The sequence below is a fragment of the Solanum verrucosum genome, unplaced genomic scaffold (assembly GCF_900185275.1).
Source record: "Solanum verrucosum unplaced genomic scaffold, falcon-dt-bn FXZP01000113.1, whole genome shotgun sequence".
NCBI lineage: Eukaryota > Viridiplantae > Streptophyta > Magnoliopsida > Solanales > Solanaceae > Solanum > Solanum verrucosum.
Genome location: NW_026020105.1, coordinates 1,409,381 through 1,434,759, shown reverse-complemented (window position 1 = coordinate 1,434,759; position 25,379 = coordinate 1,409,381). Strand labels below are relative to the sequence as shown.

The window sequence follows — 25,379 nt, the reverse complement described above, 5'->3', positions numbered from 1 at the left end:
GAAGGGCAAACTAGTCTTTTCTCTAATTAATTTCCTAATTCATTTTTAGGGGTTTATTGGGGTAAAAACAGAACTTAATTCAGTTTTGGAAAATTAGAATACGCTTAGGGCTTGGAGAAGAGAGAAAGGAAGAAAGAACGGGAGAAGAAGTCCAGAATTAGCCAAGATCATCCAAGCGGTTCGAGTGGAATTCGTCGGGGGTGATCCCTACAAGGTATGTGAGATCTTTTAGTGATGGGTTAGTTCACCCACACACCAACTTGTTTCAATTCAGCGATTTTGGGTTGTTTACATGTTAAAAAGTGAACTTCTTGAAAGACATCGTTAAGTTCTTGATTGGTTGTGTTGTTGAAGTTTCTTGTTGATTTGATTCGTGTTTCCGGGTGGATTTTCGAGTTAGATCTGTTGTAAGTTGAGAGTACTAATGACCCTAAGTGTTTGGGGAAAGAACTAGGGAAGATTGGATGGTTTAGAGATGAAAAACGAAGGGGAAAAGTCTAAATTTTTTGGGTAAAAGGGGTGGGGCGCCACGCCAGCCAGCGCGCCCCAATGCAGTGTCTGAAGTTTTGGCCTTGGGGAGCCGCGCCAGCAGCGCGCCCCAACATGTTCTCTGAAGTTTGGGGCCTAGCGCCCCACGCCCCACGCCTCTCAGAGCGCCAGGGACGTCAGTTCTCCACCTTTTCATACTTGTTCCCTAGCAATGTACCTATGTTTTCTAGTTGATTCCAACACTCTAAGGTACATCTAAACATCATGAAATCATCCATAAACATGAGTTCATGAACCTTGAATCCATAATCCAATTCAAGGAAAGTTAAGATCAAAGTCAAAGAAGTTAAGAGTCAAATCTAGAAGTTAAGAAGCAAGTCAAAGCAAAGTTTCTTAAAGATTTCAAGAGTCTTTAACAATGTTTTAACTTCGTTTTAAGACTCAAGTTTTCAAGTTAAGCAAAGAGTAAAGAGTTGAGTTGATTTCTCAAAAGTTATAAGGGAACTAAGTATTCCCTAAGAGTTTATAAATGTTTTTACACATTTGAGCAAGAAAAGGGAACATCGATTTCAAGAGAGCCTTTGGGCTAAGCTTTGAGTAATTATCTCAAATCAAAGAAAGAAAGTTGTTTAAAACACTTATGAGCCAAGTATATTTTGGGAGTAGTATGGAGCACCGATATGGGGATGCGAGTTCATATTAACTCAAGTCTCCATAAACCATGTAGCCATCATGGGTAGTAAAGGATCATACTTTTTAGATGACTCCTTAAGATACTTTTAGCATAGACTAGTGGATCCACTAAGTTAAGTAAGGTCCTATATCACGGCAAGGTATAGGATGGTCCTTGGGCAACGTGAGGTAAAACGTTGTATCATCACTTAGGCTCAGAGTGGTGGTTGTCGGTTAGAGAATCTCCCACAAAAGTTATATTACTTTTATATATAAGTAAAGTTGAGTTTGTTATTGTTTTATCTTTAACGAACTAAGTTGTTTACATTGTTTTACAAGCTTTATATATATATTGCATGTGTCTTATTGCTTTATATTGAGTTCAGTTATTCATGAGTTGTACAGAGCCAACGTAAGTGTTCCTTCTTACTCTTTTCAAGCTTAAGTTGTTGTTTAGCATTCCAACTTGCATACTCGTACATTCAATGTACTGATGCCAGTTGGCCTGCATCATCTTATGATGCAGACGCAGGTAACCAGGATCAGCATCCAACGCCTTGTTGATCCAGTTGAACACTCAGAGTCAATGGTGAGCCTCCTTGCTTTCTGGAGGACTTTTATTTTCTTTTAGTCTTTCATTATTAGGATGTTGTGGGGTCTGTCCCAACATCCATCTCAGTATTATAGAGGCTTCATAGACAGTCAGACAGTATTTATGAGTCTCGCATCTATGTATTTGCAGAGACTTTGTTTTGAGACAGAAGTTGCCAATTTGGCAAAGATGTTATCATTTAAACTATTACATGAGTTTATTTGGTTGAGTTAAGTCTTCCGCTGAGTTAAGTAAGCCAGGCCAAGGGTTCGCTTGGGGCCAGCAATGGTCTCCGAGTGCCGGCCACGTCCAGGGTGTAGGCTCAGGGCGTGACACCCCCCAAAGTAATGTTTTACCATTTCTTTCATTAATCTTTTTAGCTCTTTTTCCTTTCCCTTTTCGTTTCTTTTTTCATTTTTTCTCCCTGCCGCATCATATGCCACTTCCACCACCTCCCTTTTCTTTTTTCTCTTTCTTCAGGTTCTGCTAATCCATACCACCTTCTTTCTCTTTTATTTTCTTGTTCTCTTTCTTCCTTTTTGACAATTCAGTTTCTTCGACAAGGACCCCTGTCCAATGATTCCGATTTTGTGCAAAGGTAATTTGGTGGACCAATTTTAGCGGTGGTTTGATGGTGGCTGATTTGAGAAGATAAGGGTGATTTGGTGGTAGCTTTGATTTTTAGATTTTGTGAACTATAGATTTGGTTTGAGGAGAAGATGGTGGAATAAAATTTGAAAAGGAAAATAAGAATAGTATTAAGAAAAGAAAAATCAGGTGCAAAACAGTATTGGTATGCGACCAACGCTGCCTTGATTAAAACTGCAGTTGGTCGCAAAAGGTGGTATTAGAACTAGTTTGGGGTTTGGGGTTTGGGGGGGGGGGGGGGGGGGGGGCAACTAGGAACCTCCCAAACTTAAAACTGGAAAAAGTAGGAGAAGTTGGACCTGATAGGTTTTCTGTCCGAAACTTCTATGGTCAAGGTGTGTCCGAAACCTTATTTTCATTGTTGCTATGGAAGGACTTCATCATTTGCTTAGAAAGGCTGAGGAGAGGAATTGGGTCAGGGGCTTCAAGGTGAGTTCAGGGGTGGATAGTACTCTTAAGATTTCACACCTAAAATATGCAGATGACATAATGGTGTTCTGTGAGGCAAATTTGTGACCAAGTGAGAATGCTGAGGATCATTTTTATTCTTGCTCGAAGCAATATATCTGGTTTACACATAAACTGGACCAAAATTTATCTTTATCCAGTAGGAGTAATCCCGTTACACTCTTTGGCCAGAATCATTGGAGGAAAAGTTGGTGTCCTGCCTACTGAGTATCTAAGGATGCCTTTGGGAGCCAAAAGCAAATGTGAGAAGAAATTATCTATTTGGAAGAGTAATTATTTGTCCCTGGGGGTAAACTAATTCCGATAAACTCTGTATCAGATGTCATGCCTACTTACTTGATGTCCTTATTTCCTGTCCCAGTTAATGTGAGCAAGAAATTAGACTCTATCAGAAGAAACTTCTTCTGGGAAGGAAACAGTCACAAGAAAAAGTTTCATCAGGTAAAATGGAATTCTCTTGTGCAGCACAAGGAAAGGGGCATTGGGTATCAAGAACCTTAAATCCCAAAATAATAGCTTGTTGTAGAAATTTGCAGCTGAGGAGCTGGAAAGAGGCAATTCTACACAAGTATGTGAGAGAAGGAAGATGGACTTAAATGGTTCATATAGGATCAGTCTGGAAATCAATCAGAAATCTTTTGCCAGTGCTCAAGGAGAAATCTTCAATCAGAATAGGTAACTGAAGGAAGACATTATATTGGGAGAACAATTGGTTAGGCCAAGGACCTCTGAAGCAGAGTTCCCCAGAGATGTTTGTACTTTCTTTACAGCAGGGGGAAACTGTAGCTGATCTAGGAGCATCCTAGGGCTGAACCTCATTTACAGGAGACCACTTAATGACTGGGAAATCAAGATTTTGACAGAGTTATTAAAAAGTTTTGGAAAATTCAAGAATCTTTCTACTGCTGAGAATAGTTAAAGGTGGGATGGTGAGAGACAAGGTAATTTTACTGTCATATCTGCTTAGAAAGAGTGCAACACTTCCAACTTTCAAATTGAAGAGTGGGCATGGAAGTTGACAAGGAAGGTGAAAATACATTACAAGGTTGCATGTTTCACCTGGTTGCTGTCCTCACCCAGGATAACCTTAGTAAGAGAGGATATCCTCTCTGTTACATATGTGTGTTTTTTTTGTTGAGAGGAGTTAGAGACTACTCTGCATCTCCTCTTTTTGCACTGTTAAGTGACTTGCAGTTATGGAGAATGTTTCTCAGCTTCAGGGTATAAGTTGGGCTATGTCTAGGAACCAGGGGCAGCTCAATATGATTCGTGACCTAAAGCAAAATTTTAAAATGAGGCCTTAAGTTTATTCTCAAGAAAAAAAGATTTTATACATTTATTTTATTTAAATTTTATTTTTATAGCTTTTTGAGATGCAAATTATAAATAAATTCGTTTTATGATCGGCTTTTTCAATTTTAATTTCAAGGAACTTTTTTCAGCCGAGACAATTGTTATAGGAACTCTATAAGCAATATACGCATTTGGAAAATGATAAGATCTTCATATCTAATTGAAATATTTCTTACCTTTCTACTCCCTCTGTCCCTCGCGTCCATTAAGCAAAATAATAAATATAGGGTATAGTTTACTAAGTTATTCCTATTTATTAGATTCTCTTTTTTAGGATTGAGCAGTATTTAAATCTTCTTCATTGTTAATGATATAATTGGAAACAAATGTCAACTTTAATCTTAAATTCCTAAATGATTTTTTTTTTGGATCTACCACAACATTAATATGAGAAGGAAGAATATTAAAAGTACTCAATAGTTTTAAAACAAAAAATCTACATGACTATAAAATTATAATTGCTAAAAGCCGGGGGCCTAAAGCCTTGGCTGAGTAGCTTCATACTGAAGCAGGCCCTGCTAGGAACATTGTAGATGTTCTAGCAAGTGGGAACAGAGAATGTGCTAACTCAAGCCCAAAGGAGAGATGAAAGGTCATTCCAGCCTGTATTTGGTGGACAATAAGGGAAGAAATGAACAAAAGATGATTTTAGATAAATCAAGTCATATCCAGAAGATAAAGTACAAATGTGTGGTATTTTTGCATTTTTGGTGTAAAGGAACATGTGTAGAATATCATGATTCAATTTTTGATGTTTTAGGCTCCTCGTAGATGATAGAGGAGCTGTAAGTTTAGTCTCTTTACTTCCATGAAATAATGCAGTAACTGGAGGCAACAGGAAGTCTAAAACATCGCAAGATAAGTTATCCTGCGATTTTGACTAGGATAAAATCGCAGGATAACTTATCCCGAGATTGTAGTGTTATTTTTATCCCACATTGAGGGTGGGCTAACAATCCTGGGATTAGGACAACTTGTCCCCAACCAAACAAGCCCTAAGATTATTTTCAGTTAGTTGTCCCCAACCAAACAAGCCCTAAGATTATTTTCAGTTAGTTGTCCCCAACCAAACAAGCCCTAAGATTATTTTCAGTATCATCTACCAAAACTGAAAATTTAAAATACAATTCAACTTAACTTTTTGTACGGAATATACTTGTCTTCAAAACTTGTTGAATGCTTACCTTGATATATTACATATTAGTATACAATGTATGACTAAAAATATTTGTCTACTTTTTGAACAAAATAAAATAAAAATGTTACTATTATGAGGGTTAGCTGGGTCATTTTAGCATTTTTAATCCTATACTACTAATAAGTGCATCCTTATTCCACATTCTACCCAACATTAAATAATACATAGATTATCACAAAACTCATGCAGGTATTATTTGTGAGTTAAACAAAAAGGATCTACCAAACATTGTATTTAACTAATGTTGATCTCTACATGGAGATAAATCTCCTCAATTTATAACCATAAATTGTATAAATTTATGTTGATCTTTATGTGGAGATCATATCTGATCTCTCCTAGAACCCAAACCAAAACGGTCCTTAAAGGCTACATAAATTGTTGCAACCATTGAAAAGAAAAGGCCCAAGAATAGTTCAAAATTCTTTATCTTGGGAGCTAGAAGTTTCCATCTCAAGCTTCAGAAGGGACATTCATCCATTTACCAAAAGTACAAGAGAAACTCTATAGAACCAAACCATCAGTGCCTAATATTGATGGTAATACACCCTTTTTCCACCATCAAAAAAAAAAAAAAAAAATAGAATCTACACTAAGCCAACCAAGCGCTTTATTTGTTGACACTTTAAAAGTAAAATTCTTAATACTTTATTCAACTTGGAGAAACCGGATCATATGATATAAAAGCTTAGGTGGCTCTCTAGATACACCAGATTCATCAGTTGTATAAAATGGCCTATAACCACATCATATTTCTGTTACAGAGCAACCATGAGAATACATTGAGCCAAAGGTGATCCCACAAGCCATGATAGTAGACAAGTCACTCATAATGCATCACCATGATGAGGCAAATCCCTTCCAAGGCAATACATCATTGCAATTCATAAATACTGTTCATAATTGAAACCAAATGATATTCTTCTTCTCTTGAAAGGCTGAAATATCTCGATGACTACCACTGCTCCATGACGAATTTTACAAGAGTCAACCTTAGGAGGATCTTTCCCTTAACAATAGTGCTGAATATTTGAACCTATATATAAAATCTCCACAAATACCATCGAGGTAATATCCCCAATATCATTATTTTGAAAGACTCTGCAAATTTGCCTCTCCATGTATGTGAATACCACTAACTACTAAATATAGTAAGACACCCAAAAATAAATCTTTCACAATGAAGATCTCAACACATATAACTATTCCAGCAAAAATGAACGCTTGTACGAAAGTTGCCTTATCTTAATAGTCATATCCACTACCCCATAACACTGTTTCTATCTAGAGCAGAAGGAGATCGTTACTAGTCAAACTCCATCTAACAGACATAATACCATGTCCGGATTGATGCCCCCAAAACAGGCACAATCTAAACTAAGAAAGATGGAACTTTGGACAGCTGAAAGCGAAACATTACAGCGGGGGGAAACAAAAAGAGAGATAAACATTAAATGCATAGGAAAGAAGTTAAAAGACGGCTTCTCTTTCCTTTTTATACGGCACCACAAAAATCTCATTCCATCGTCAAGAAGAACATTCTACCATTTGAAGACACCTGAAATAGTTTTGTAACAGAAAAGTCAATCAGACTAACAATATGAGGTAAGATGAGTATGAATAAAGAATAATAAAGCATCCGATTATCCAAATTACCGACTGCTCATCAAGACTAATAATAACCACGACCATATCCACGCCCATGTGGATGACCACCTCCATAGAAAGATGGATGTTGGCCTCTCCCATACTGCAAGATTACATAGAAAGAAATATCACAACTAGGGTTTAATAACAACAAGAAAGATAAAGTGAAACATCATACTCACATCAGAGCCATAATAACCACGTGAGTATTGATCACCACCGGGAGGAACATTATCTAACATAGAAGAGAGTAAATACATAAATAATAATTGATCTAACAAACAAGCAGCTTAACAAAAAAACTGCAGATAAACCCCATACTTCTATAACGATCCCCTTGAAGAGAACTTGCAGAATCTGGATGATCAAACCGAGGACGTCTGCTAGGCCCCAAGTAATCCGGATTCGGGACCTACAGAGTAGAAGGATCAATTGTAATCTATTACAGTCAGTCATCTAATGCTCTTTGACCTAAGATGGTAACAGGGGAAGGAGCAACAGAGAAATTTCATGTAACTTACTGTCATGGAAAAGGGCCTCTTTAACCCATGGTCAGTATTATCATAACCGAAACGGTCCTCAATGTGCCTATCCATGGATGGCCGGTTATTTCCTTCAATAGGAAATTGTTGTCTCCTAAAGAAGGCATCATCTGCTTGACCTCTATCTCCATGACTCATTCTATCAACAAACATTGGACCCTCACTAGTTACTGGATGAGCACCACTGAAATTCCACCTCCCACCTGCTAAATTAGTAAGATATGTTACTGAGATCTATTTTGTGGAATATATAAGTCAAAATAGGAAGGAGACATGAAAAGGGGAAAGTGTGATGTACTTGGAAAATGGATGGGAAGAGCTAAAGCAGATAGGTTACTGAGATCTACAATTATCTTAAGGTCAACCACATCAGAAGACCTAGAATTTGATCTAGTCTATGCAGGTAACATACATTAAACATATTATTTTATTATTATAAAAGTAGGAAACAAAAGTAAAAAGTTGGAAGACCAAAATGCCCACATAAAGTTGAGTTACCTTTTTGCCCTTCAATTAAACTACTTCTATAACATTTACAAAAATGTAATATAACAAAATGTAAATAAGAAATTAGTCTTGAAATATTCAAGTGCTTATTAATTAATGTTTAGAGAATTTATTCTGGAAGATGTATCCAATACCTGTATGTTTTTCCAAGTTAACTTCAAATTTCACAAAATAACATATCACATCATCTCAAATTTCAACTTTGACTTGTTAGATCTTTTAGAAAACTTTTAGATAAGATTTTTAACTCATAAATATATATTTGATCAAGAGTACAAAATGTAAGATTATGGTAATTTGAATGTAAATTAATTATGCCTCACTTGTGGGATTATACTGGGTATGCAGTTGTTGTTGGATGTATAAAATTATGGTGATTTGAATATTGAAGACATCTAGAGATAGCGAAACTGGCTATCAAATTATTTTTACATATGTATAGTCCAGGCATAAGAGTCTCTCTCACCAAAAGCTGCAATAATAAGGAATTGTGTGACACCAAAGAAGCAATGGCACTACAACCTCATAATTTAATTTCTTCATATCAAGTATATTCTGCTAATAAATCCCAAAAAAAAAGTAAGAAGATAATCAATAACTTTGGTAATTGGAGGCAGAGTCATAAATTACAATAAGACATTCAGGGGAAAGCCGGAAATTATAATAGGCATTTGAGGACTTCTGCGGGGGTAGGTTTCTTCCTTTATTCAGATACTTTAATAGTATCAACATTTCTTACTTTCAGGAACTTGTACTTTTTTTATTTGATATTTTATTTTATAACTCAAATATAGTGTGTAATAATCTTTCTGTGACTCATTTAATTCTGTACTCATTAATATGTGGTACACGCGCAAAGTGTGTGCCCAAAGACCAGTCAACATAAATGGGAGAGAGAGACAGAGGAGAAGGAGAAAGAGGTATAAAGTTTGCAAATTTCATTTTTAATGAAGATGAACAAAGTTAGTTATTTTCATTACCTCGTCCAAAGTTTGACCGTCCACGGAAAGGAGGGTAAGGGCTACCAAATTCATGTTCAGTGAAGCCCATTCTACCACCATGACCAGGTCCACGAGGGTGAAAGCCCCTACCACGCGGAAAATTAGCTCTACCAAGAGTATGTCCTCCTCGCGGAAGGCCCCTTCCTAAAAAAGTAAGGTACATATTGCAGTTAGGTCATGCACAAAGGAAAATTTCTTGAGCAGCTTATAAAGAAATATAGAATTTGATAGAGTTACCCATGGGACCACGGCTAATTCGGAACCCTCCAGATATTCCACCTTTCACAGCCTGAGTTTTTGGTTGGGGATTTGAAAGCCTGGCTCGCACTTTTGCCTAAGTAACATAACAAAACTGTGAGAATTCACCAATCCAGTAAAGACATAACATCAAAATCATCGCTTATGTGAGGAGGAAGGTTTTTGCATGTTTAACCAATACACACACAACTGAATAGCAACAGTCCCACATCAGCTTATAGCTCTTCTACAAGGACCACCGTCCACTCAAGAGCAAAATATATGTTAGTAAGAAAACCCATTAGGGTTATATGTATAGAAGTTCAGCCACATACACAAACTGGAAGCATTCTGTATATTCTGAAGCTATAAAGTATGACATCAGCCAGCAAAACACAGACAAACAACATAAAAGTCAAGAATACCTTCAAATTTCCATCACCCAGCTCTGTGTTATTAACGCCCTCAACGCAAGAAACAGCAGCTTCATGTGTGTCATAATCAACAAATCCAAAATCCTTCCGCTTTGCTGTTGATATATTCCTGGCTAGCGTAATTCTTGTGATCTCCCCAAAACATTTGAATTTCTCACGGACGCGTTCTTCATTCCAATAAGGAGGGAGTCCATCAATAAATACTGACTTCACTTGAGCCATTACCTCTGGATCTGGATCGCGTAAAGGTTCAGCAAAAGCTATTTTGGCAGTCCTCTCAGAGTGACCAAAAACAACATCAGGCCTTTGAAGTCTTTTGTATGCCGTCATGGCATCAGTGTGACAAGAGAACTCGAGAAACGCGAAACCACGACTCAAACCTTCACGTTTCGGATCGGCCACCAAATTAATGTTTTCAACACTTTCTACACCATAATCTTTCAGCTTTTGCCTCACCTGTCATAACCACATATCATAGTTAACTAGAGATACTTAATAACCCATTTGTGTACATTGAATATTAACAATCTTGCAGAATCAAATTCCTGCACTGTTGAAGTTAAACAGAGTTATCCAGAAACATGATTCAGTAGAGATTGGTTATATCACTTACGGCTTCCTTTGTCCATGTGTTGCAAATATTTCCTAAGAATAAGGTGTCATTGTCCTCACTTGGAGAAGTTCCACATCGCTTTCCCCGAATCTGATGTCAAAAGGATAAATTAGATTAATAGTGCAATTCTAAATGTATTCAAACATGAATTGGAAAAAAATCATACAACTGGATTTCTCATTTCAGCCAAAGCACGGCTAACTTGCTCCTTAGTTGCAAACTTCACGAAGGCATATCCCTTATTCTTGTTTGTTGACAGCTCTCTGTGCATTCGAACATCAATAACCTCCCCCACATGCTGGAACACCCTTTTCAGATCCTCCTCCACAGCATCACGGTCTAACCCACCAACAAATACTTCCAGCTCCCTCCTCTTCTTTCGTTCCTTTGCAAGAGCATTCAATTGAGCACGCTCATCTTCCAACGTCTCGGCTTCTTCACAGTGCTCAGGCACATCATCTTCCACAAATTCTTCACTATTTTCTTGATCAGCAAAAGCCTCTATTTTATCTTCACCAGCTTCGTCAAGAGAAATATCCTTTCCTTTCATCTTCCTATCTGTATCTTCCTCCATTCTATCTTCTGCACACTGTGCATTTACATTATCCCCTGTAGGAGTTGAACCATCGTCATTTTCTCCCCTCAACTCCAGTCCTTCTTTTCCTTTATTAGATCCTTCACCCTCCTGAGATTTCAGTTCTGTAGTAATAAGTTCCTGACTGTTTGAAGATTTCATATCCTCAATAATAGGCTCCTTAGATTTGACATATGTAACAGCAGGTCCCTGATTTTCTGAAGTTCTCACATCATGGCCAATTTTTTCTGACAATCTCACATCATAGACAACAGTTACTTCATCTAGAGACATTAAAGTATTTAAAGCTGGCTCCCCCTGTGCATCACCTGCATGTTCCTCCTTGTTTCCATTTTGATCTTCCGCCACAGAATCACCAACATCTTTAGCTGTGGACACTAAATTATTTGAAGATTCTTCAATTTCTTTATTTGGCTCATACATGGGTGTTGGTCCTGCATCATTTAAGCCCTCTGCATCCTTCTCCTTAACAGGATCTTCCTTTGAATCCTCTGCATCTTCCCCCATGACAGGATTTTCCTTCAAGTCCTCTGCATCTTCCTCCTTTGCAGGATCTTCCTTTGAGACCTCTGCATCTTCCTCCATGACAGCACTTTCCTTTGAGTCCTCTGCGTTTTTCTCCTTCACAAGATATTCCTTCGAGTCCTCTGCATCTGCTTCCCTGACAAGATCTTCCTTCAACTCCTCTCCATCTTTTTCCTTCGCAACATCTTCCTTTGAACCCTCTGCATCTTCCTCCTCCATAGGATATTCCTTTGAGTCCTCTGCAGCTTCCCCCATGACAAGATCTTCCTTTGACTCAGCATCTTTCTCCTTTATAGCATTTTCTTTTGAGTTCTCTGCATCTTCCTCCTCACCAATATCTTCCTTTAAGTCCTCTGCATCTTTCTCCTTCACATGATATTCCTTTGAGTCCTCTGCAGCTTCCCCCATGACAAGATCTTCCTTTGACTCCTCTGCATCTTTCTCCTTTATAGCATTTTCTTCTGATTCCTCCGCAACTTTCTCCTTGACAATATCTTCCTTAAGGTCCTCTGCACCTTTCTCCTTCGCAGCGTCTTCCTTGGGATCCTGTAGATCTTTCTCCTTGACAGGATCTTCCTTTGGGTCCTCTGCATCTTCCTCCTTGACATCAACTTCCTCTGTATCCTCTGTATCTCCCTCCTTGATAGATTCCTGTGCATCTTCCTCCTTCACATGATCTTCCTTCGGGTCCTCTGTATCTCCCTCCTCGACACATTCCGTTGATCCGGCTGCATCTTTCTCATTGCCATGATCTTCCTTTGAGTCCTTCGCATCCTTCTCTTCAACAGGATCTTCGATCATTGCCGTTCCAGCATCTTCTGATATAAGTGTTTTATCCGAGGTAGTTTTAGAAGAAGCAGGACTTTTCTTTACCACCTTCTTCACAGCCCTTCGAGTAGTTTTCCTACCTGAAGCAGATTTTGCTACTGGTGTTGATTGAACAGCTCCATCTGCATCTGAAGCCTTTGCTTCTTCAGCTGCATGAAAAAATATAGAGAACATGATAACATTCTTTGGGTAAATAGAGAACATGATAACTAATCATGTATCTAACAGACTCTGACTCCCACACCAAAGACAATTAAATAGATAGTTTGCATGCTTTCATCAGCATATATAGGAGGTTAAAAGCTCATTTGCTTTGGTGATTGGAAGTAGCTGATAAGCATTAAGTGCTGAAACTAATGTTATAAACAAGCAGTTATGTGTTCAGGTAGAAGCACTGAAACTAATAATAAGCAATTGATGTATTTCGTGAAAAAAGTGTTGATAAGCAATTTTTCTGTTACAATGACTAATAAGTCTTTTAAAAGTAATTAACAAAAATCATAAATCAAAAAGTATCTGTACAAGGGGAAGAACGAATGATGGAGTGAAAGAGAATTATTTTAAGAATTTTAGAAGATATAGGGATAAAATATTCAGTCAACTAAAATTGCTTACAAGCTGGAAAATCATTAGTTGATTTTAGCTTATAAGCACTTTGGGTGTATACCAAAGGCTTAAATAAGTTAGAAAGCTAGTTTGATCAATTCTATAAGTTCACCAAAACACCCTCTAAGCCGCTGTAATGTTCAATCAGGTACAGTTTGTAAAGTCGAAAAGGCAAAAAACTGGAATTTGATATATTGTAATCTTAGCAAGCCATTACCTCCATCTAAAGATAAATAAATGAAAAAAAGGTTGACACTTGGAACTAACAAAATCATCTTTGAACTTTTGCAATGAAGATGGCAACAGGCAAGCTATTAACTTTTCTATATCTGTGCACCCCACCCACACACCACCCAAAAAAATGCTTGTTGAAGTAGTAGAACGGCCAATAAAGGAGGAATCTTGGTCCCCATTTCCCCTTCCCCTAAGCCGCAATTAAAGAAAAGGACCAACAAAAATCCTATGGATATCCCCAAATCTAATCCACCACTCCCTTTGAAGCATAACGATACAGCAGAAATGGGGAAATGAGAAAAATGAAACAACATGCAGACTCGACAAAGAACGACTTCAGATATACATCAATCAAGTATCAATTTTTCCCTAAAGTTTCACATTTTATTGCAATGAAGCTTGCAACAGGCAAGCTATATTAACTTTTCTATATCTGTGCACCCCACACTCACACACAACAAAAAATTGCTTATTGAATCAATAGAACGGACAATAAAGGATGAATCTTAGTAGCTCAGCTGGTTAGCTACTAGCTTTCAACTTCACCTTGTCCGTGAGGGGTTCCATTCCCCCACCTTGTAAGCCCCTCCCCATTTTCCCTTCCCCTAACTCCCAATTAAAAAAAAAAAAGACCAATAGATATCCCAAAACATACAGCAGAAAGGGGGCAAATAAGCAAAATGAACTCAACATAGAACAAGTTCAGATATACATCAATCAAGTATCAATTTTTCCCTAAAATTTCACATTTTATTGCGAGGCTAACATAATCCCTCCCCTAAAACAATAAAATAACATAAAACAAATAAAAAAGAGAACTTTTTGAGTACCGGCAGGTGAGCTTTTGGATCCAACGTTCCTAGTTTGCTTAGCCCTAGATGGCGGCGTACGCTTCGGCTCGGCCGGCGGGGTTTGATTTATTCCGGCAGACCTCTTTTCGGCACTTCGAGTTCTCATAATTGATTGATTCGATTAAAAGTTGGAAACGGAAAATAAAAATGAAGTGAAGTTTTGTAGAGTCGATAATGGAACGCGGAGGCAATGGAAGATGACACGAATACCCTCACAAATACTACTTATTTATTTATTTTCTGAATGAAATTTTATTTTTTTTCTAGTACTATCTGCTTTATTAAATATATTTTTTGCCAAATAAATAACGAAATGCTTTGTTTGGATGGTTATTACTTATTATCAATTTACTATTTTGTACTCATTAGGGCAGGCATTTTAAAAAGTTTGGCTCGATTTTTTTATTTTGATTTATCAAGAATTTAAATTGGAACCGAATGAAAATTAATTTGACTTTTATAATTATTTGATTTGATTTTTTTATTTTTCAAATTTTTGTTGGTCTTAAAAAACTGTGATTTATTCTTTTTTCTAGAATTAAATTGGTAGAAAGGCAAAAAAATATGCAAAGGTCTAATCATATCATATCATACTACTATATAAGAAGAGGGAATAAGTATTCACCACAAGTCAACATGTGTTCCAATAAGAAGAGGGAATAATCAATATATTTATAAAAAGAAATAACATATAAAATAAAATGGAGAGAGTATTGGTTTTTAAAAATGGAAAAGGACAAAACACATATAAGATTAAAAGACATGTAAAAAAGTTAGTTTAACTCTCAAACATAAAAAGTAACATATGTTATTAAAAACTTTAATAAAAAGTACTATAATTTACAATAAATAATAACTTAAAATATCTACAAGACAACAAAAAAAAGACTAATTTTTGTACTACTTCTGTCACATAAATTAGGATTGGAATGATTTTAAAATTTTAATTTTGGTTATACATTATAAAATAGCCGAAAAATTGAATGATATAATTTTTTTAAAAATAACCGAATGAATCGTCCTATCGATAACCCTAATGTTACTTCTACTCTATTTATTTTTACTTAAATTTAGAAAGATATGTTTCATATCTACCCTCAATCTTATCGCTACATTTATTTGCTATTTAAAATTGAAATTAATAAGACAAATGACATAAGTTTCTATATTAGCTCAATTATGAGCAAAATATATTATAACAATCTTTACTAATTTTATAACAATACATAAACTATACTCCCTCCGTCCCATATTAGATGGGCACTTCCAACTTTACACGGTGATTAAAAAATCATTAATAAATTGGAAGACTTCACCATTTTGCCCTTTGTTTATATCAATGCACATTGAAATGAGTTACAAAAAATACACATACAATATAGGAATGGTCATATTAATTGTAGGGGTAAAATGGAAAAGAATTAATTAATTCTATCCTAATTTAATAAGTGCTCAAATAATATGAAAAAAATATTTTTAGTAAGATTCTCATCTAATATGGGACGGAGAGAGTATTAGTTTTTGAAAATGGAAAAGGACAAAACACATATAAAATTAAAAGACATAAAAAAAAGTTGGTTTAACTCTCAAACATAAAAAGTAACATATGTTATTAAAAACTTTAATAAAAAATACTATAATTTACAATAAATAATAACTTAAAATATCTACAAGACAAAAAAAAAAGACTAATTTTTGTACTGCTTCTGTCACATAAATTAGGATTGGGATGATTTTAAAATTTTAATTTTGGTTATACATTATAAAATAGCCGAAAAATTGAATGATATAATTTTTTAAAAAATAACCGAATGAATCGTCCTATCGATAATCCTAATGTTACTTCTACTCTGTTTATTTTTACTTAAATTTAGAAAGATATGTTTCATATCTACCCTCAATCTTATCGCTACATTTATTTGCTATTTAAAATTGAAATTTAAAAGACAAATGACAAATAAGTTTCTATATTAGCTCACTTATGAGTAAAATATATTATAACAATCTTTGCTAATTTTATAACAATACATAAACTATACTCCCTCCGTTCCATATTAGATGGGCACTTCCAACTTTACACGGTGATTAAGAAATCATTAATACATTGGAAGACTTCACCATTTTGCCCTTTGTTTATATCAATGCACATTGAAATGAGTTACAAAAAATACACATACAATATAGGAATGGTCATATTAATTTGTAGGGGTAAAATGGAAAAGAATTAATTAATTCTATCCTAATTTAATAAGTGCTCAAATAATATGAAAAAAATATTTTTAGTAAGATTCTCATCTAATATGGGACGGAGAGAGTAACAATATAACTTTATTAATGTTGGGCCCGGGCAGCGCCCGGGCTTTCTTTACTAGTATATATATATATATATATATAAATAAGAGAATCCTCAACCCGGTGACATGGCACCACCAGAAGCAAGGATTCTCTTCTTATTTATTTATGTATTTCCAACATTGCCCTTCCCCTATGCAATAAGAACGCCACTTCAGCCTTCAACAATCGCTTCTCCCGTTCATTGTTTTACCACTCTTGCCGCTCTTCATAAACGTTGTGCCTATTTACAACAGCGGATCTAACTATGTGGCGCCCTCACAAATCAAAATTTTTATTTATCCTTTATAAAAGTCACAACTCTTTAGAAAAGTCAAACTCTTCATAAAAGTCACAATTTTTCACAAAAGTCACAACTTTTTATAAAAGTCATAACTTTTCACAGAAGTCACAAATTTTCATAAAAGTCACAACTTTTAATAAAAGTCACAATTTTTCACAAAAGTGATCACATCTCTTCATTTTTTATTTACACCTTTGAAAATCCAACACTTAATTTCAAGGCACCAAAAGAAGAAAGAATAAACAAAGAAAATTAATTTCAATTGCAATGTGACATTACTACTTTTGCACCACTCAGTCCACAACTATTTGAATGGTTGAATTCATTACATTTGGTTCTTTAGGAAACAAACTTTTATTTCTGTCAATATTATTTGTAGATTTTTCCCGCTATAGGGGAGTCGAATTCAAATACACTAATTAAGTTTCTTATGAAGTGTGTTTCTTTTCTCAAAGTTTTCTCCTTCCTATTTCATGAAGGTCATAGAAATTCATGAAACTATTGCAATTTCTTTTTGCTATTTTGGTGACTTTTTTTCTAATTATGTTAACAATTTCAGTAAGGATGATTGAAAATTGATCTTCTCTTTTGTCCCTTTCTACAGGTTTCTTCATATGCTTTTTGGGACAATTGCTTGTGGGATATGTTATATTTGATAGCACACAACACAAATATTTGATAACTAATACGAAATCAATGGTGAAGTTTGTTAAAAGAACCAAACATGTTATTCTCTTACTTGCCACAATTAGTATATTATTTTGATTGTTTTATCTTAGGTACAAATATTTTGTATGCCATTGCACTATTCCTAGAATATTAGTATAAAGACAATTAGTCCACTTCTTTTATTGCAAGTTGACTAATTTTCCATATTTCTTCATTTCTTCTTTTTGGGCATAATAAGAGATCACGTTTTCTTGAAATTAACAGATGCCCAAAATACACTATAACAAAAATATTTTTTTTGGCAAAAATATGTATATTAACGAAGAGTGCTAGAACCTTTATCGACATTAATTAATTTTCATTAAATACAATGTCTCTATAGACTTTAGGGACATTTATAGAGAGTACTTATTGCCTCTGAAAATACATATTTAGCGGCAATTAAGCTATTAGTTACCGTTAAAGATCATTTTTGTTGTAGTGATAACTCTTTCTTTGGCTTCTTTCAATTAAATTTGTGAACTGTAAACTTAGATACAACCCGACAGACTATCTTTTTGAAAATATGTTAAGCAACATGCCTTTTTCTTCTTGATTGTTAGAAAAAGTAACGTCGTCTTTATTATAATTTGTGGATATTTGTGAGTTCAAGTGCTCACAATTTATGCTGTGAGATTTTAATATGTTATGCATCAAAATTTTGGTTTAGAATATTCAGTTATGAACGGTTCCCTTCAGATGTCACCTACTGCGTGGTTGATCATTGCATTAATTCTTTGTAACTGCATACTATAACCATAACAATAACTTTGGTTCAATTCCATATACGTTAGGGCCGATGATATGAAACCTAATCATTAGTAATGACTATTCTGAGATAATGAGGAAAAACCTTTATGATACTAACAATTTTAGGGTCATTTTCAACATATAATAAAAAAGAGATTGATGGAGGTTTATAAGAAAGGAGCAGAAGGTCCTCTATTTGAATTTAGTTAATTATGTTTCTTGTATGGATGTCTCACTTTACTTCAGAGTGTTGTTGTTCGAGACTTTTTTGTCTCTTCTTTAACATATAATGTTGTTTTTTATGACTTCTTGGAATTTAGAAAATTTCGTTACTTCTGTCAAGCTATTTCCTTTGAGATTTTCATAGACTTTTTTCTTATACTTAAAATCTCTCTATGACTCGTAATTTTTTGTATAACAAAAATAAAATTTAAAAAATATAGCACTTTAAGATTTTTGAGGAACGTTTTGCCTGAAGATAAAATATTCTTGACAATATAGTGTATGTATTGAAAATATGAATATTACCAAATGATCATTCAATCTCGTGCGATGCACCGGTAATTTACCAAATCTATATATAATAATAACTCTGGATATAGAAAAGCTGAGGTGGCACCTCTCTCTAACCAGAATTAGTATTTATATTTTTTTGTCAACTTTTTTTGCTTTTAAAATTATTTTTCTGATTAAAATTCACTATATTCATGGTATTTGAAGAACCATAAACGGCTGCATATATTAATTTCAGTTAATTACTTATTATGAGGATTAATTTGTATGGTTGTTACATAATATTTAATGTTATTTTCCTTTAGTGCTTTTGCCGTTTCTAATTTGTCATTAATTCTCTTAATTGTCTTTTCCTCCCTTTCTCTTCTATTTCCAAAGGTTATGCCATTAATGAACATTGAAAAATATATAAACATCCTGTTTATGTTTGTTTGTTCGAGTAAACATTTCAAGGTAGACACTACTGTTTTCATTTTCTTTTCTTTCAATTTTTCCTTCTAACATATACTGATTTGTATTTAATTTATTTACTATTTTTGTTTGTTTTGGTTCATTTGAAGTTTTTTTATTATCTCAACACTTTTTTTCATTATCTAAACACTTCATCTCACTTCTATCAATTTAATTTTGTGTATTTTTTTCTACAGAAAAGGTAATAATTGCTATTGGAGTGATAGAAAAGATGATCAAGGATAAGTTTCCGGAATTTAACAAACCTACAAGAAGAACAAATATTTCGCAAAAGAATTTTAAGAAGGAAGAATGAACATTTGATTGACGTGAAATTAGAAAAATTTTCTTCTCTACTTTTTGTTTTTAATGAAATTTTGCTCAATTAAATCAAGCAAACAAAATTAGAAAAAAAACAACTTTGATTTTTGTAAATAGTATTAGCATTAGAATCATGTCACGACCCAAAACGAGTCGTGAGTGGCACCCACACTTAACCTCCTAAGTGGGCGAACCAAGGAACTTAAACCCCAACATATATCAATAATTCAACTTCGAATAACAATAAAATGCGGAAGCTCAAAACTTGTTAAAGTAACCAATCAAATCAACCTCTAAAGTCTATTACACATTATCCCAAAACCTAAAAGTCATCACATCAAGGACATCTAATCTTCAAATACCAAGTCTAAGAGTATTAAAGACACCAAAATAAATGAATAAAATAGTTTATGTCCGAAAACTAAGGACATCATGCCATGACCAAGATAATCCAATACGAGTTGGAATGAATAGCTCACCCTGGAACCTGATGTGCTGGAGACTGGCAAGAGCTGAGGGCGAGTCGAAGTCACTAATACAATCGCTGCACTCCACAAAAAGAAAACAAAGAAAACACAAGCAGGGCTCAGTACAAGGCAACATGTACTGAGTAGATATCATCGGCCAACCCAAAATAGAAACTAATATGTAATGAATAATAGTATAAAGTCAACTATGACACTTAGCAGGTGGCAAGCAACAAACACATGAACCAGTATCAACAACACTAAAGTAAGTACGTAATCAGTCAGTAATATCAAGAGCACGCATGAGGACTCATGCCTCCAAACCAAACTAATTTGGGAATTGAGTTCTTTGAGATTGAGTACATTAAGTTAATTCAATAGCTTTTTTCCTTTAATGTTACCGTGTTGGAACGTGACACTCCGATCCAATTATATCGTGTCGGAACGTGACACTCCGATCCTATAATATCATTAATTTATTTCGTCAAGCCTTTTTTATTCAAGGCATCACTTTGATAGAGAGGGTTTTAGATTATATATTTCACGGTATCGGGATTTTAGACCAATCACAAACCATACAACCAAACCACACAAAACCACACAATCAAGTACATAGAGAACTTCACAATATCACTCAATACATATCAGTCACTATTAAGAGTCTAACTATCGAAATAGAATAAACCATAACCTACCTCCACCGAAGAACTAAAGTCAAGCAAGTTACTTCTCCAATAATTTTCCTTTCCTCAATGCCTCCGAACCTTTCCAATCTATCAAATATATATGCATAATTTGTAAGTTAACGAGTCTATAAACACTCTTAATATTATTCTATGTCTAGCCTAGACCCAAAAACTTACCTAATTCTATAATCAATTTCCTAAAGTTCAAACCTATGGGTAAGTCTTAATTCCTCCCATTAATATATCTTTAATGAAATTTAAATAATTCGATACACCTAATATTTAATTACCTATCTGTCTTAATTCCTCCCAATAATATATCTTTAATGAAATTTAAATAATTCGATACACCTAATATTTAATTACCTATCTCAATATATCAAAATTAAACTTGATTTATTATATGATATCTTACGATCAAACTTCAACCCGACACACAGGCCGTACCTACAACATCTCATATAGCTTATGATGGATAATGGAAGGTGATTGTATTCATTAGTAATTCTGATCAAAAGAGGAATTTGGAATTTCCAACAGAAACAACAAGAGGAACGAAGACAAAATTATATGCATGACTTTTCCGATTAGCAATTCATCCTTTCTATCCCTTCTTAAGTCATCATTATTCTAATCAATAGCATCATTAATTCCTTCTACAAAGATTCCCTTAGTTACATTGTCAATCCACTATTTCTGTCCAAAATATATCAACCACAATCACGTAATTAGTTAGTTACTTTCCATTAAAATATAATATACACATATATGAATGCAACACCTCAATTCTCTTACCTTAACATTCTAATAATAATAATATAAATTCTTGCCTAACAGTTTCACCTCCAACCCAACCTAACGCTACTATCTATTATCCAATCTTAATTATAAAATAGTTTCTAATTGTTATCTATTCACCAACCTTTAATTATACAGCCACCAAGAGATAATTATATGTGAACCAAATTGAAAGCGTAAATTAGGTTACCTGAATCGACCTTCTCCATTACCGCTTGTCCCCAACCGTCAAGCCCTCTTTTCTTTTAATTAACCACTCAAAATTAGTAAACCCTAATTATTATATGAAGCTATTTATAAAAGCGGTAAAAGTGGTTCACTATTAATTTTAATGTTATTTTTTTTAACCACCAACTAAACTAATTTATTTAAACTATCCCATTAGTTTTATAATTGTAGCTACGAATAGTCCAAAATACCCATTTAAAATCTATCGGAAGAGTCTTTTATGCAATAAAAAGTTCTATACTCAAAACGACCAAACGGGTCGTTACAAATCGTCTATACTGTAAAATTGTAAAAATTTCATAAAGATCTCATCTATGATTAAATATAGTAGTATATAGATTGTGTCATTCTTTTTTTCTTAGTGTACTAAATGAAAATTTAATTTATTAGAGGTGAGATCTGTAAATGTTGATCTTGATATAATCTCTCCAATAGGTTAAGAAAATTTTAATTTGTGATGAATAATAATAGGAGTTGAAATTGATTAAGAATACACTTGCCATAACAAGAGCACAAAAATTATTCTAATACATGACCAATTGTGAGAAAAAATGAGAAACTAAAAAATGTCTTGCTGTTTTGTTTAACGATTGTATATGACAAGATTTTCTCCACGGTTCAACCATAATATATTTTTAATATGGTAATTGAAGTTTATATTTTACTTATTTAAATATTTATAAATAACAATATTTACATACTTTTATTTGTATGTATCTATGAGATTAAAAAAAATAGACTTTTTCCTAATGCCAATAAGAAAGAATGATGTTTCCTCTTTCGTAGGAAAATGATCGGGTGTTGATTTGGCATCTTCATATGTATATTATGCACCTATATATAACAACTGCAAATTTTCATAGTAATTTCTAAAAAAAAAAAATGAAATTTATATTATTTTATTTCAATTTTACATTTCAAATGGAATTACTCTTTGAATCTTTTGTTAATAATAAAAATGTTAGTGTCTGAATTGAATTCAAATGCATGACCAGTATAAAAAAATGGAATTGTAGTATCTAAATTCACAATAAGCATGACGCTCAATAAATTTAACCGCGTTTTTTTTGTCTATTGCAATTTAACAATTTTCTTTTATTAACCCAAATTAAAAGGGATCAAGAGTGGTTATCATAGATAATGTGGTAATTTATTAAACCTCTTTTATTTGAGCTTTAAATGTGTTGTGGCCTTAATTTTTCTTTATTAATACTCTTGATTGTTTAATATATTGAATGAGAGATTCAGAGGTATGTGTATATACATCTTCTTTATTTATTTATTTATTTACATTATCAAATATTTTATTTAAATACCTAGGAAGCTAGATGCAATTATTAAAGAATAGGTATTAGATGGTCATAATTTAAGAATTTTTTATTTTTTATTTTTGGATAACATCAAATCCATGAATCATGTTAAAATTACACATCAAAGTGCTAAAATTTATCATCTAGTTTATTTGGAATTGAAGATAAAAAAGACACCGCGCATAGCGCAACTAAGTTTACTAGTTCAATAATAAAACTAATAACTCACATCACTGAGTTTAGGAGTGTTTTTTCAATATTTCTCTAAGTTTTATTGTATGTCTTCTTATTTGATATTTTTGTAATGGGACTTAGTGATGTGAGACTAAAATACATATTTTTAATCATTATTTGCCTCATATTTAGTATTTATATTTGTCCTTTTTGAGGATGAATTTTATGGATTATGCTTAATAGTATATTTTATTTGTAGGATTAAATTGGTGTGAAGATGAAGAAATTTGGAGCTAAAACAAATTAAATATGAAAAGTTAAAGAAAGAAATCAAGCAGACAACTTAATATAATTTCAATATAATAATAATCTATCTATCTATTTATATATATATATATATATATATATATATATATATATATAAAGCTGAATATAGTCAATCTGATGTGGCACCTCTCTATGACCAACATTCTTTTTTATCTTTTATCTCCTTTTTTGGCATTTTATATTTGTTTTCTATTTTTTATTTATATTTTGAAAAAACTGAAAGTGTTTAAACGCATTGTCCAATTAATCACACCATTTAAAACATTAATTATATTAAAATACATTTAAGTAAATGAAAAATGAAAAGACTAAAAGCTTTTCATTTTTCACAACTGTTATATTTTGACTATAAAAAGATTTCAGCATCCATAAACAACAACAATAACAATATACTTCTTAACTTTGCCTCCTCTTCTTCTTCTTCACGTCAATCAATATCCGAAAATCAAGTTGTATATATACTTCTTTCAACAGTAAACTTTGTAGATTTGATATTATATGTGTGTCGGTGTCATCAACATGACTCGTGAACAATTCATAATTTCAACAGATTTCGTCTAACTTTGTATATATTAGAGTGATTGATCACATTAATACACAATTCTACTCTATCCAAAAAGAAAAAAGAGAGTGACTACATTATTGTAAGAAGAAAGGTCATGCAATAACAATATCTCCTCAAAATAAAAGACTTTTTGAAAGAATATTGGACTAGAATTCTTCCTACAAAGAGATATGTGTTTGGGGAAAAAAATTAGTTGGCTAAGAAATTTATATGAGTGAAGAGTGTTCAAAGAACAAGAAGATTATTTCGAGAAAGAATCAACCTATTTATGGAATTCATATCAAATTAGGAGGAGAAGAATAAGGAAGAATTATTTGAAGAAAGAAAATCAATTTATTTATGAAATTCTTATCAAATTAGGAGGAGAATAAGGGAAAATGATTTTGTGATTTGAAAAGAGCCGGAATTAATGCTGGCATTATTTCTTTCATAAATCTCACTTCCACTATAAGAAGTGTTAGTTTGATTACAATCTCTTTCCTCTATTAAAACGTCATGTATCGTTGGTATCAGAGCCTAGGAACTTTCATGGTATATATATAATTGATGTGAAGAATTTCAGCATAGATATAATCTCTCTTTCATGGATGAAGAAGATATTAAAAGTACTTGGTTAGAAGAGGTAGATATACATCAAAACCTTGATTTGTTAAACAAATGGACTATTCCGAAAGTGAATATAAAAACTATCAAAGTGAATATAAATACTTTTATTGAGCCCATGTGTCTGATAGTTCTAATCGGGTATCAAGCGCCCTACTTATCAAACTCAATTTCGGGCTAAAAACCACGGCTCATCAGACGAAGTCATAAAGACAAAGCCAATAAAAGTAGTACTAGATCTGACTGTACCTCAATCTCAGAACCAAGTCGAGAAGCCATACTAAAATTCTTCTATATTTAAATAAAGCTTAGATCCGTTCATGGTCTATATAAAAGAGAAGTTAGTTATCCGACATAGATATAAATTTTTAGCCGGACATAGTCACAACTTCCAGATCGGAGATATAAAAAGATTTAAAATTAAAAGAAGAGAATTAAATTACCTTGTAACAATGGCCAACAGGGCCGATAAGAAATATCAACAACTTTATTTACTTCCGACGAACCTCCGGCAAACCGAGAACTTTACAAACTAAGAGAAACAAATAACTTAAAAAAAACTTTAATGAAGAGAGAGTGTTTTTCCCGACGCCCTCCTTCCAACTACAAAAGACCTTATTTATAGAAGAAAAAGGGATCTATCTACAATGACTGATCTACAGTGATTTACAGTGACCATGGGTCCCTTATCAATGGGTCCCAAATGTACAGTAACAGTTTTTCTACTGTGGTTTAACAGTGTATCTACTGTTAATCAATAGTGGTCATCTTGTCTTTCTTTTTCAACTCCATAAGTAAACCTTC

The 25,379-nt window shown here is 33.6% G+C and overlaps 1 protein-coding gene across 3 annotated transcripts; it reads right to left on the bottom strand.

Annotated features, from left to right (window-relative positions):
- Window positions 1-6,572: 6,572 nt before the first annotated feature.
- LOC125825284 (uncharacterized) lies at window positions 6,573-14,180 on the bottom strand. Of its 3 annotated transcripts, XM_049504637.1 has the most exons (12): window positions 14,020-14,180; window positions 11,590-12,498; window positions 10,568-11,550; window positions 10,402-10,491; window positions 9,780-10,244; window positions 9,355-9,451; window positions 9,097-9,261; window positions 7,589-7,815; window positions 7,389-7,479; window positions 7,250-7,302; window positions 7,077-7,170; window positions 6,573-6,978 (listed from the first exon to the last, which is right to left on the bottom strand). In XM_049504637.1, the coding sequence occupies exons 1-11, from the start codon at window positions 14,144-14,146 to the stop codon at window positions 7,093-7,095; spliced, it is 3,285 nt and encodes a 1,094-aa protein (XP_049360594.1). In that variant the 5' UTR covers window positions 14,147-14,180; the 3' UTR covers window positions 6,573-6,978; window positions 7,077-7,092. The 3 variants fall into 3 exon arrangements, with proteins under 3 accessions (XP_049360594.1, XP_049360591.1, XP_049360593.1); XM_049504634.1 differs by having other exon boundaries at window positions 10,568-12,498; XM_049504636.1 differs by having other exon boundaries at window positions 7,589-7,812; window positions 10,568-12,498.
- Window positions 14,181-25,379: the final 11,199 nt, after the last annotated feature.